Source organism: Ictalurus punctatus, chromosome 2 (assembly GCF_001660625.3).
Source record: "Ictalurus punctatus breed USDA103 chromosome 2, Coco_2.0, whole genome shotgun sequence".
NCBI lineage: Eukaryota > Metazoa > Chordata > Actinopteri > Siluriformes > Ictaluridae > Ictalurus > Ictalurus punctatus.
The window spans coordinates 1,799,122-1,811,621 of NC_030417.2; the positions used below are offsets into that span (position 1 = coordinate 1,799,122).

General features: G+C 44.5%; 3 protein-coding genes across 7 annotated transcripts in view; 2 read left to right on the forward strand and 1 right to left on the reverse strand.

Annotated features, from left to right (window-relative positions):
• The window catches only part of LOC108257718 (protein eva-1 homolog C), a 51,923-nt gene extending 49,422 nt beyond the window's left edge, over nucleotides 1-2,501 (reverse strand). For all 3 annotated transcript variants that reach the window (XM_017455705.3, XM_017455695.3, XM_017455683.3), the window contains exon 1: nucleotides 2,331-2,501. In XM_017455705.3, the coding sequence (XP_017311194.1) occupies nucleotides 2,331-2,421 (91 nt within the window). In that variant the 5' untranslated portion in view covers nucleotides 2,422-2,501. The remainder of the gene's footprint in view (nucleotides 1-2,330) is intronic.
• A 1,330-nt stretch (nucleotides 2,502-3,831) lies between these two features.
• On the forward strand, nucleotides 3,832-7,006 carry mrpl19 (mitochondrial ribosomal protein L19). Its single transcript, XM_017455891.3, has 6 exons — nucleotides 3,832-3,923; nucleotides 5,345-5,468; nucleotides 5,812-5,930; nucleotides 6,008-6,142; nucleotides 6,345-6,526; nucleotides 6,657-7,006. Exons 1-6 carry the CDS (start codon nucleotides 3,854-3,856, stop codon nucleotides 6,876-6,878), a joined length of 852 nt encoding a protein of 283 aa, XP_017311380.1. The 5' UTR covers nucleotides 3,832-3,853; the 3' UTR covers nucleotides 6,879-7,006.
• Nucleotides 7,007-8,760: 1,754 nt separating this feature from the next.
• itsn2a (intersectin 2a) overlaps nucleotides 8,761-12,500 on the forward strand; it is a 34,989-nt gene continuing 31,249 nt past the window's right edge. For 2 of the 3 annotated variants that reach the window (XM_053677195.1, XM_053677201.1), the window contains exon 1: nucleotides 8,790-9,244. The gene's annotated coding sequence lies outside the window, so the exon portion shown is untranslated. Of the gene's footprint in view, nucleotides 9,245-12,500 lie in introns of all 3 variants that reach the window. The other variant, XM_053677199.1, reaches the window with a different exon arrangement.

Sequence of the window (12,500 nt, forward strand, 5' to 3'; positions counted from 1 at the left end):
GATTTAGGTCGTGAACGTGCAAGCCAGAGGCGAGACGAGACGACGGCGTCCCCCCCGAGTGGACACGACGACGGCGTCCGCCCGAGACGACACGACGACGACGTCCCCCCGAGACGACACGACGACGGCTTCCCCCCGAGACGACACGACGACGGCGTCCCCCCGAGACGACACGACGACGGCGTCCCCCCGAGACGACACGACGACGGCGTCCGCCCGAGTGGACATGACGACGGCGTCCCCCTGAGACGAGACGACGACGGCGTCCCCCCGAGACGACACGACGACGGCGTCCCCCCGAGACGAGACGACGACGGCGTCCGCCCGAGACGACGTTCCCCGAGACGAGACGACATCAGGAAGAACCTTTGACTCTTAGCTCCACGTTATCTTCATTATTCTTCATTCAGGGACACGTTTATACTCCCTCGTTCGTTCTCAGGATGTCTTTGCGTGGTCTCGATCCCACTCTGACGGTTTTACCCCGCGGGGTTTCAGCGGTCTGTTTAAGACGAACACTAATCCCACCGTACGAGATGAACCCCATGAAATATTCACCGTATCCCATCACTAGTGCGCGTTCTCCGTGTCGCATTATACAACGGAGAGCCTCTGGGTAAACGAAAGACAATAAATACGTCCGGTTCACGGCATCCACGAACACGTCGAGGAAAACAGGCTCGCGTAAAACACGTTCCCGAGGTCACGTCTGTCCAGCGTTCACGTTTCGGCTCTACCGTATTGAGTAAGATTGGATTTTTTTCCGTCTGCAAAAATCAGAGCGGCGCTCAAACCGGTCATATGCTCGGACATCCGTAGGTCTGATCTGCGTCCCTGCGTTCCCCAATCCGGTTACCTTTACGTTTCCTCGCCATTGTTCCTGCTCGAACACCCCCGCCTGGACCCGGGAACTAATCAACGAGAGGTTGAAACGGTTACGTAAGCGGAACGTTTCTCAATCCTGATCACAGAGTATACTTCTCTCGCACATTCGCATGCTGAAACACTTGACCGAGCTCGCGGGTTAATAAATAACCTCTCATCTGTGTGTCTGTGTGTCAGTGTGCAGTGTAAGGGTTCTTAGAACCTTCTTCTGGTCCAGAACCATTTTTCATTGTGCAGGGTTCTTGAGTCGAACTATATGGTTCTTAGGAGATGAAAGAAGTTATTTAAGGTTCATTATAGGTTCTTCAGGGTGTGTATATATATATATACACATATCATCCCTTAACAGGTTAAAGTGAACCCTATGAGGTTCTTTGTGGGACTTTAAAAGGTTCTCCTGACATCACTTTTAAGAACCTTACTCATTAACTAAAAGGTTCTTTAAAGCATTAACTATTTTTTTTTTTTTTTTTTAAAGAGAGCTTATGATAACGGTTCTTTGTGGCACTGCTGTGAAGAACCATTTCTGGGTTCTTCAACACACTATGTACTGGTGGTTCTCGAAAGAACTTGAGCGTAAAAGGTTCTCCATGCAACTTAAAAGGGTTCTCCTACGGTATCAGGCTGAAAACCCCCTTCTTTGGTTCTAATTGGAACCTTTATTATTATTATTATTATTATTATTATTATTAAGAGTGCAGTGCTATAAAGAACTGTAAATATACAGGACAGATTTTGTTCCAGGGCCACGAGCATGTCTCTGTGCTCCATCATCAAGATCTGACAACAAAAACAAAAACAAAAACACGACTCTTTGCGCTCCTGATCAAGAAAACTTGAAAAGATGGATGTTTTGGTAAACGATACAGCTTCCCAACCCATGATCCTGCCCGGTCCTCCACTACACCTGCTCCAGCTGTGTTAACGAGCTCATCGGTAAGTCATTAGTGCCTCAGGTGTGTTCAGGGCACGCGCAGCACAGCAGGTTCTCCAGCACCAAACCTGTACTTCACACCATGTCCTCACTTCAAAGGACATCTTCTGCACCATTCCTGCGAACCTGTTCACACCACTGCCCCTCAGGAACCTGTAAAGCAGAACTCTAAACGCTCGTGCACCTCACCAGGTACCAGACACCCGATCAACAGGGAGAACACACGCTCCTTTCATGGAGAAGCCCCAGGGACAAGCAGGAGTCCTGTTTGGTTCCTTCATACCTGTGAGAGTGAAGGTGCGAAACACGGCACACGATACAAGTTACAGCACGTGCACTCCAACAGTTCCATCAAAGAATAGGAGGTAAACAGGTGAGAGGTGTGAGTTACTGCTGCCGGTGTGGCACAGGTTCGGGACAAGTTCAGAATCCAAACCTGCGCATGTCGGAGAAGCTCAGGAGATGAAGGAGAAAAGAGAGAGAGAGAGAGAAACAAACCCTGCTTTCTCACCTGAGAACTGCGGGGAAGTGTGAACGAAAGCGGCCAGGCAGGTGAACCCGAGCAGGAGCGCGCACTGAAGGGCCACATCCGGGAGGAACATCCTTGGAGCGGCGCGGATCTCGAAGCTCTGAGCGCAGCATCGGGGGCTTCAGGGCGGAAAGCTGCCGAGCAGAGTGTGTGTGTGTGGAGATGGAGAGTGCTTCTTCAAGGTCCTAAACTCCGCAAAGTATCCCACTACAAAATTCCAATTACTACTCGTGCAGTGGGTGGAGTCAAACCGGATTAAGCTCCTCCTACCTGGGCGGAGTGGCGGATTGAACTCGGTCGTCCCAATTCGCCTTCTTTCCGTCCTAAACGGTACCCAAATGTAGAATGAGCTGAACTAGCGGGGTCTGAAATCGCTCTTCACTCCCTCGTTCACGATTCCCTACACAGCGAAAGACGTCGGAGTCCACTGTACGGGGAAGAAGCGAACGAGAGCGAGCGAGCGAATTCGGACGCACGCTAAATAAAGAGAATAAAAACACCTGCTTGTCTTGTTGATTTACTATCAGGCTATTATTTTTTATATTCAAAAATAAAATAAAAAAAGAGAGAATAAAAAAACTACTGTCTGTCTCGTTTATTTTATTTGTTTATTTTAAAGAAGTAGAAAATAATTATTTTGTCTGGGTTTCGTTTTCGAGGGGTTTCCTGTCAGACTCCTGAGGTGAACCTGGCGTAGAATCGACTCCGTCTGGCTAGTTTTGATTTTTGGCGGAACTTCTTTTTCCTGAGGAGAAGAAAACCGGCGGATTTCAGAAAGAGCGACAACTTGAAGGCGCCACCTATATGTAAGACGACATTAGACAATATACATCCAGCTGTTCACTAAATAACTGAGAAACAAAGCTCTCGTTCTAGGAGCTAACATCTCCTCGCTCTTATGTGTAAGGTCACTGATATTTTTTCCCCTCATATTAAACTCCACTATAACACATTTAATAATGTGTTTGTATTTAGTTTCTATGGAAGCTTACTTGTGTTCAAAACAGAAAGCATAATAACCAGATAGCTAGAAAAATTTACAATGGGTGCACTAATTTCCTCGGGTAGCTTCACCAGGCAGCACCATGTTATTCATTTATTTTTATTTATTTTTTTAATAGTTTATAGCCGAGTAAACAGCCATCTGAGCTCAGTGTAGTGAGCATAATCTTGTATTACTAGCAAAACTACATGATAAACATGTAAATATTAGACTCGTGCGACACCTTTTGGACAACTTGCATTATTGCACTCTTAATGTTTTCCAAATGATAATAATAATACTAAAGATATAACGTGGATAGATTTATGATATATTCATACATCCAGAGTAAATACATGTTTGTGTTACTTTATAAAATATTACTCCATTTAATTTGGGTGATTTTCAATCATCAAAAGTGCGTAAAGATCCGTGAGAGAGAGAGAGAGAGAGAGAGAAAAAAAAACCGCAACGCTTTTCTTCAGAACGCAGTTTGTCCTTTTGCAGCTTCCGTACATCAAAGATGGCGGCGCGCACACAGAGGGCAGGAACGCTGATACGATTATTAGGAAATGTGCGATTTCAGAATGAACGTACGTCATTTAAAGCGTTATTTCCTTACCAGAAAGTGTCAAATATAGTGAATAATAGTGCTTTTATTCATTTAAATATATATCTCTTTTATTATGTATGCACGTTCTATAGGAGGAAAAGCAGAGTAGAGCCAACATGGCTGGATAATACTGCATGCTCTACTCCAGAATTATTTGCACCCTTCATACACACGTTGCGTGAGATTCTGAGCTTAAACACACCAGATGTGTGTCATTTAATAAATATATATTTATTTATGTATGCAGCATCATATTTAGATCATATTCATTCACATTTAGAATATTATATTCGCAATCTTGTATTTTAAACACATTCTATTTTTCCATAACATTGTATGTACAATATTGAATTTAATTTAATTTACAAATACATCTTTTTTTAAAGATCATATTTATATTTCTAACACGTTTCTAATGAAATCAGATTGAAACAGCTGTAAATATGTAAATGAACATGACCTAGGCAATCAAGCTTACTAAGTGTAATTCACTTTGCCTTTAAAGGAAGCATCACACAAGTGATTCAGTGATACGGAATTACACACAAGTGATTCTGTGATACTGAATTACACACAAGTGATTCAGTGATACGGAATCACACACAAGTGATTCAGTGATACGGAATTACACACAAGTGATTCAGTGATACGGAATTACACACAAGTGATTCTGTGATACTGAATTACACACAAGTGATTCAGTGATACGGAATCACACACAAGTGATTCAGTGATACGGAATCACACACAAGTGATTCAGTGATACTTAATTACACACAAGTGATTCAGTGATACGGAATTACACACAAGTGATTCAGTGATACGGAATTACACACAAGTGATTCTGTGATACTGAATTACACACAAGTGATTCAGTGATACGGAATCACACACAAGTGATTCAGTGATACGGAATTATACACAAGTGATTCTGTGATACTGAATTACACACAAGTGATTCAGTGATACGGAATCACACATAAGTGATTCAGTGATACGGAATTACACACAAGTGATTCTGTGATACTGAATCACACACAAGTGATTCAATGATACGGAATTACACACAAGTGATTCTGTGATACTGAATTACACACAAGTGATTCAGTGATACGGAATTACACACAAGTGATTCTGTGATACTGAATTACACACAAGTGATTCTGTGATACTGAATTACACACAAGTGATTCTGTGATACTGAATTACACACAAGTGATTCTGTGATACTGAATTACACGGCACGTCTCGGCCCAAATTTGCGGTCGTTTTGAAAAATCACACGCTCCTGCGAGTTGGTTTTGCGTTGATTTCTGGGATGGGGAAATCCTGGAGCGACTGAATGAAGTATATTGTACCGAATCGTTGCGTGCTAATCATCTGTTTGTTCTTTTCCTAAAGGTATGTTTTCGGTGTTCTCGGTGCGGTTACGCGCTGCGGGTCCGAGCGACGAGCCGCCCAAATTCACTCCTCCAGCCAAACCGGTGATTGTGGATAAATCGAAGCCTGAAGAAGCGGTGCGACGGTGAGAAAGTTCCTCCGGAGAAAGAAATCGTCTGCTCAGAAATGTTGCGACTTTCAAAACAATTAATATATATCTCCACTTTATATCTTAGTTAATTTTATTGCAGTGTAAGTTGTGTTTTTAACAGTGTGTTTTTCTTCCTGTATTTTTAAGTACTTCGGTTTAAAAGACATCACTTAAGGAGCTATCGTACCGTCTCTACAGTAAAGTGCGATCGCTTAATTGTTGCGTTATCGCATCCAGCGCTTTCGGTCACCGAGAGGCTGGAGGCGTGTAGTCCGATTCACAGTTAGTTTCTTAGACGTCGCCTCCGTGATAAAACCCAGCCCGTGTTTCCACGCAGGTTTATCAGTCCCGAGTTCATCCCCCCTCGCCAGCGCACCAACCCGCTCAAATTCTACCTGGAGCGCAAAGACATGCTCCAGAGACGCAACGTGCTGAACATTCCCGAGTTCTACGTGGGTAAGAAGCGTTTCAGTGGAGCATTTCTGAACTGCTTGATGAACGGTGTGTCTGATCGCGACCTGCTCTGTCTTCAGGAAGCGTTTTGTCCGTCACCACGTCTGACCCGCACGCCGCCAACAACACCAACCGCTTCGTGGGAATCTGCACCCAGCGCTCGGGTAAAGGACTCGGCGCCACCTTCATCCTCAGGAACATCATCGACGGACAAGGTGAGCTCCTCGACAGAGGGTGAAGATGCACGTCGAGTGTGGCTTTGTTTTTTTTCCTTCTCCTTCTCCAGGCACCAGGTTAGAGTTTCACATTCTGCCGAGATGCAGCGCCGCACTGGCGATCCAGCAAACGTTTATTTATTTGGTGATTGGCTGTTGGTCTTGGCAGTATGTCGTATGAGTGTGTGATGTGTGTGTGTAGGAGTGGAGATCTGCTACGAGCTATACAATCCTCGTGTTAAGCGCATCGAAGTGCTGAAGTTAGAGAAGAGACTGGACGATAACCTGATGTACCTGAGGGACGCTCTGCCCGAGTACAGCACCTTCGACTTCGACATGAAGCCCGTTCACCTCTCGCCCACGCAGGACGTCCCCGTCAACGAGGTGCGCATGAGACGGGTCACGGCACCGTGTAACTCTGTTGTTCTTTCTCTGAGTTTACACTCCTCTCTCTCTCCCCCTCTCTCTCTCTCCCCCTCTCTCTCTCCCCCTCTCTCCCTCTCTCTCTCTGCAGCTGAAGGTGAGGATGAAGCCGCGTCCGTGGTCGAAGCGCTGGGAGCGTCCCAAGTTCAACATCCAGGGTATACGCTTTGACCTGTGCCTGACCCCGGAGCAGATGGAGCACGCTCAGAAGTGGGCGGAGCCGTGGAGGAAGTATGACATGCTGAAGGAGTACGACACTTCCTCACTGGAGGAGAAGATCTACCAGGAAGTGCAGGCGGAGCTTAGAAAGTGAACGATGCGTAGATGTGTATAAAGTGGACAATCCTAACATGGACTCGTACAGTGCGGGCTTCGTGATTCATTAAGCGGTGTTTGTTTGTTTGTCTGTAAAGTGATGATAATAAAAATGGTTCAGTTGTAGCCTTTTGTAGATTTGTTGCTGCAGACGTTCCCATAATGCACTGGGCTTTCAGAAAAATCACAAAACAGATATTATCGTGAACAAGATGTGAAAGCGAAGCTTGCTGTGTTCAATATTAATCAGTTGGGAAAATACGTTGACGCTTCTGTAAAGCTGACCTACAGGAAGCTCAGCTCACGCAGATCCGCAGAGCTATGAACAGTCTCTGCGCCAAGTCGCATTTGTTCTCGGCGCACGGTTTGGTCTCGCTCAGGTAGGGGGCGTGGCTTAAAGTTTGACAGTGGAATTTAAAAAGAAATAAAAAAGTTATTGAATTGGTTATATAAACTACTTCCCTTTCGTTTTATGTCGTATTCTAAATACTGAATTTTTTGCGAAACTCTCAGTGTTAATCTTATCTTTCTTGCTACGTTCGCATCAAATTAGTAAAACGTCAGGTGCTGATCGAGTTCCTTTAAGGCTGAGACGACTCTTTTTTTTAAAAATAAAAACACAGGAAAACATAACGTGGCCCTGAACTCCAACGCAACCCTAGTTCATGCTTTTTCCAGACGTGTGATTCTAGTCCCAAGTTTCTGAACTCTGCACAAATGTGCATCTGCTCTGGTTGATCATTCCTGATCTGACTGATTTGACCGAGTGGGATATAAAACCTGTGGTTTCACAGTGATGTTTGTTGGTAAATCAGACCTCTTCACTGGACGGCTCTGATCTTTCAGATAGCGTGATTCCTGCGTTGCAGTTCCAGACTCTGACCACAGGGGGCAGCAAACGCTCTTTTAAAATCTCAGTTACTAAATCACTACTTAATTACACCACTCACATTTACCCCCTCCAAAGAAAATATTAAATATGCTTGTCTAATTTAATCCCACCAGTGAGCTTTTCAGGTTTTTAGTTGTCCGGGACAAATCCTCTTCTCTTTCTGAACAATACACTTAGACCTGTAGGTGAGTAAACTTCTATGTATTTATTTATTTATTTATTTATCTGGGAACCACTTTAATCTGTATACATACTCTTATATTTGAATATGAGGAACGATAGGTAGCCTACATTTGTATTTTTTAAAAAATTGAATTATTAGAGTGTTTTAATTCTGAAGTATTGTAGGTTAATTTTTTTTTTTTATTTCTCGGGTTTAGATTTGTAAATGAACAGTGTGGTGTAAATTTAAACGCATTCAATTCTCATGACTAAATGATGACTATAATACCTATATCCACTGTAGTGTGTAGTAATGCAGCTAAGAGCAGGAGATCAGGCGGTGAGAGAGCCGGACAGACGAAAGGACTAAAGCGCTGCTGCATCGATCTCTTTAGAGCTCAGACAAAGGCACTGCGCCACTCTCACCATGCAGAGTAGAACGGCATTGTGGGTAATGTAGGAACTAAAATGCAGAATTGAAGCTCTTATGTTAATTCATTAATTAATGCAGGGTGGATTTTCCCCTTTAATGACTTATATATAGTCTATTTATATTTATTCTGAAATATTTTAGAGATCCGGTTTAAATGAAAAGAAATCAACCTTCTGGAGTCATGCATCGTAGGAGGATTTCGGACCAGAGTTCTCTGCGCTTTTGGACGTGTGGCACGCGGTAGAAACGCGAGGGCGCCCGCGTACGTCGACCCACATTGGCGGACAGATGTGCGCGCGCGCGCTATCGAAAATCCCCGCCCCGGCGCGCCGTTTCCGTGACGTCACCCGTCTCACGGACGGCTCGAGCGCTCCGTCAGTCGCTGCGTTTAATAAGCAAGAGCTCCTCCGCAACCTGGACACACACACACACAGAAAGAGAGAGAGAGAGAGAGAGAGAGAGAGAGAAAGAAAAACATCCACCCGGTCAGGTCAGGAACGGAGTCCGGAGTCCTCGCGACGTGCACGGTAAGCAACCGGACCGTTAAGAAGGTGCACGCGCGTCCGATCGATCATGAAGCCGTGCATCAGAAACCGTGTTTACTGTAACGAGAAGAGTGAAGTGATGTAAGCCGGATCCGCCTTCCTGCGGAGTTCAGATTAACACACGAGCGGATCCGGATCAGGTGTGTGTCTGAGTTCGGATCAGCGACGGGCTGATGTTTGCGCATCTGTAGGAATAATCACATAAACCGGGTTTGGAGCAACATTAAAGCCTACAGAGAAACGGAACAGAAGAAGGCTTCTTAAAACAACACCAGCACTGAGTGAGGTTTTCTAGATCTCCATCATGATGAACACATCTCTGAGAAATAAAGGTAACAAACCCTACTGGTGACACGTGACCACCTGCTCTAGATTTTCAGCAGGTACTAACACTCAGAAATGAAGGTACTTCTCCTCGGTGTTCAGGTGGTACTGTACCATGAAGTATACACCTTTATTTATTTATTTATTTATATTTGAACCTTTAGTCCACGGTATATCCATATTTGACATCTTTTATAGGCTACCTTTAGCATGTTCGAGGTCGAGTCAGATGAGAAGGTGAGAAGGTGTATGGCTGTACACTCAACCGGGAACAAAAACATCTTTCTAAAGGAATCTGGACAAGCACTGGAGCGCTTGCGTCAAAGGAAATGGAGGTTACGTAGGAAAACGTGACATTTTTGCGAGGCGTATCTGCAATAAACAGTGCGTGAACGACGGACACGTGAAAATAGTTTAGCTTTAAAAATAACAACGCAACTGGACCATAAGGACCTTAAAGTTCTAGAACATGCACAGTCCGTAGATAAAATACACAGTAAAGGTACCACACCGCCGACTTGGAAAAGTACACTTTGGTACTGATTACGTCCGAGAGTGCAGTGTGAGAGTTTGAAGGATGTAATGAAATTAGCAGATGAACTGATGTAGCTAACACTTAACAAAATCATGAACAGCTACATCTACGGAGAGGAAAGGAGGACATAACGTGGACGTCGTTAGAAATAGAGGTACCCCGATTGTACCTTTTGATCCCGTCAACGGTACTAGCTTTTAGAGTAAAGTCTAAAAGGTCTTCAGTCATTCATTCATTAAGGTCAAATCATGTACCTACATACCGTCCGTATTAAAGGTACAACCAGTTAGGTACCTTCTACCTTCTCTGAGACTGTACCTGATGAAGCTCGAGAGCAGGTTGTCACGTGCCGGTTGTTATAAAGCGATCACTCGGAGGGTATCGATTCTTTCTCTAAATGCATTTAGGTTGGAACCAAAGTTAAGATCACTAGAAGAAGAAGAAGATCTAATAATGCATGAGACAGACATGAGCACCAACTGTCCAGATGATGGACGTCCATGAACGTCCATTCCTGGCCAGATTGGTCTGAATTATATCAGCCTATAAAAAGCCGTTGTTAATGACCCGTGTGACTTGATTTTCTTTGGATCTAATTCACGAATGATGGAAATCTCACATACGGTGAGATTGACAAACGGTGTCAGGTGTTTGTGATGGTGAAGCAGGAGCTCGTCCTGATGACGAAGCTCTGTGTTTACCGCTCTACGTCGCTGTTCTTCACCTGTTGCGATGAGCTGTGGGTAGTGGACAAAAGAATAAGGTTACCGAAAAGCAGTTCGTCCACAGCGTTGGTAGACTTACTCTCCATGAAAGAGTGAGGAGCTTGACAATCTGGGAGAACCTCAGAGTAGATCCACTGCTCCTCTTAATTGATACGTAGATAAGGTGGTGCGGATGCTTCTCGGTTGGAGCTGTATCAGGAACATCCAATTGGACGGGGATCATGGGGCAGATCCAAGACCAATTGGCTTGGGGACACCCCCTGTTTTTGTGGAAAGAGAAGTCTGGAATCATCGAGGAAAAACGTATCAAGGTCTCACGAACATCTCATGGGGCAGATCCAAGACCAGTTAGCTTGGGAACACCCCCTGTTTTTGTGGAAAGAGAAATCTGGAATCGCCGAGGAAAACGAATCAGCGTCTCACGGACATCTCGAAGGCATCCTATAAACACTGTAACACTCACGGTGTTAGGTGTCCACTTTACCTGAACACCACACCGTGACCTACATGGTCTTGTTTGTAATCACATCACCAAACGGGTTCTGCAGGTGAAAGCACCACGTCCTGCAACCGAATCCTCTCACAGCTCTTATTATTTACTGAAACGTGAGACCGCACGTTAGGAATGCTCTGTTCTTCGCTCAGATTGCCATCCAGGCGCCTTTGCACACCTCTGTAATTCGAAACAGGCCGGTGAACTCTGAATAACGTTGAATAGATCGTCCTGGTTTCTATAGCCGAGACGCCTCGGAAACACTCCGGTGTGAAAACAATGCGAGTCACAATACTATGTTAACGTTTCTCAGTATGGCAGAACCCTCGGGAGTTTGGGTGCAAAGTGTATTTACGGTGTAATTACACAAACTCATACTCATACAATCTAAGAGGCTTATCGCGATCGTCTTTCAGACTGGCATGTGTAAGTTCAACAATCACTTTACACTGACTCAACAGCTAGATGCCGGCTACTTACACTGTTAGCTTCAGTGATTAGCTAGCTTATACTTACACATTTCAGTTGCCAAGCAACAGTGCTTCCACAATTCTCACTACTTGAATGGTGTTTTGTATTCAATTGACTTTAATGTTATTCAAACAAACAGTATATTTCAGTCTTGAATACAATACTGCTAATGTTAATGAGGGACAATTATGACCTTCAGAGTTTTGGGTCATCAACCTCCGGAGTCAGAGTTTTTGGTCATCAACCTCGGAGTCAGAGTTTTTGGTCATCAACCTCCGAGTCAGAGTTTTGGGTCATCAACCTCCGGAGTCAGTGTTTTGGTTCATGAACCTCTGAGTCAAGCTTTCTGACTTCTCAAAAATATTCAAGCGAGGCCACCACTTTCAACATGGCTGCCACCACGAGCATGCCGTCCAGTAAAACAAACGAGGCGACGAAACCGTACAATAACTGTAAAATCGCGCCATTGTGGTTCGCATTTCCGTTCATGACTAAGAACTTGTACGTACCCGATTCAGTTCTGTTAAAGATTAAGAAGAGGCGCAGCTTGATGTAAATGCTAGCTATGTAAATGCTTTAGAGCGCTGCAATGTTTTTAACCTCGTGAACAAAACGGTGATGCATGAACGGGCAATTTGATGAGAAATTCTCTCACGTAAAGTGAAGACGATCAAGGTCTCAGATTTATGCTTAGAATCATGGGGCTGCCAAATATTGAAAAAAAAAAAAAAATGCTGTCTTAAACCTCTTTACATTTAGACAGATAGAATATTGACTGACCAGGTGGTGTAATATATTTAATGACTAAATGAACACTTCAGCCGGTTGGATGTGGGTGTAGATGGCGGTAAAGAATAGGAACGTGACTGGGCATCATTGGAACTGAAGCAGTCGTTGAAGAAGCAGCCATCTATTCCTATGGCTGTGTGAACGGACAGGTGTGTGTGTGTGTGTGTGTGTGTGTGTGTGTGTGTGTGCGGACAGGTGAATTGGGCTGACGAGCCTTTCCTCTTTGCTTAACAGCACTGCTGCCTGCTTTT

Excerpts from the sequence above, each read along its gene's own strand:
- mrpl19 (XM_017455891.3), top strand. The coding sequence starts at position 3,854 with ATGGCGGCGCGCACACAGAGGGCAGGAACGCTGATACGATTATTAGGA. Across the intron at positions 5,469-5,811 it reads CCTGAAGAAGCGGTGCGACG|GTTTATCAGTCCCGAGTTCA; the intron begins GTGAGAAAGTTC and ends GTTTCCACGCAG. Across the intron at positions 6,143-6,344 it reads GAACATCATCGACGGACAAG|GAGTGGAGATCTGCTACGAG; the intron begins GTGAGCTCCTCG and ends GTGTGTGTGTAG.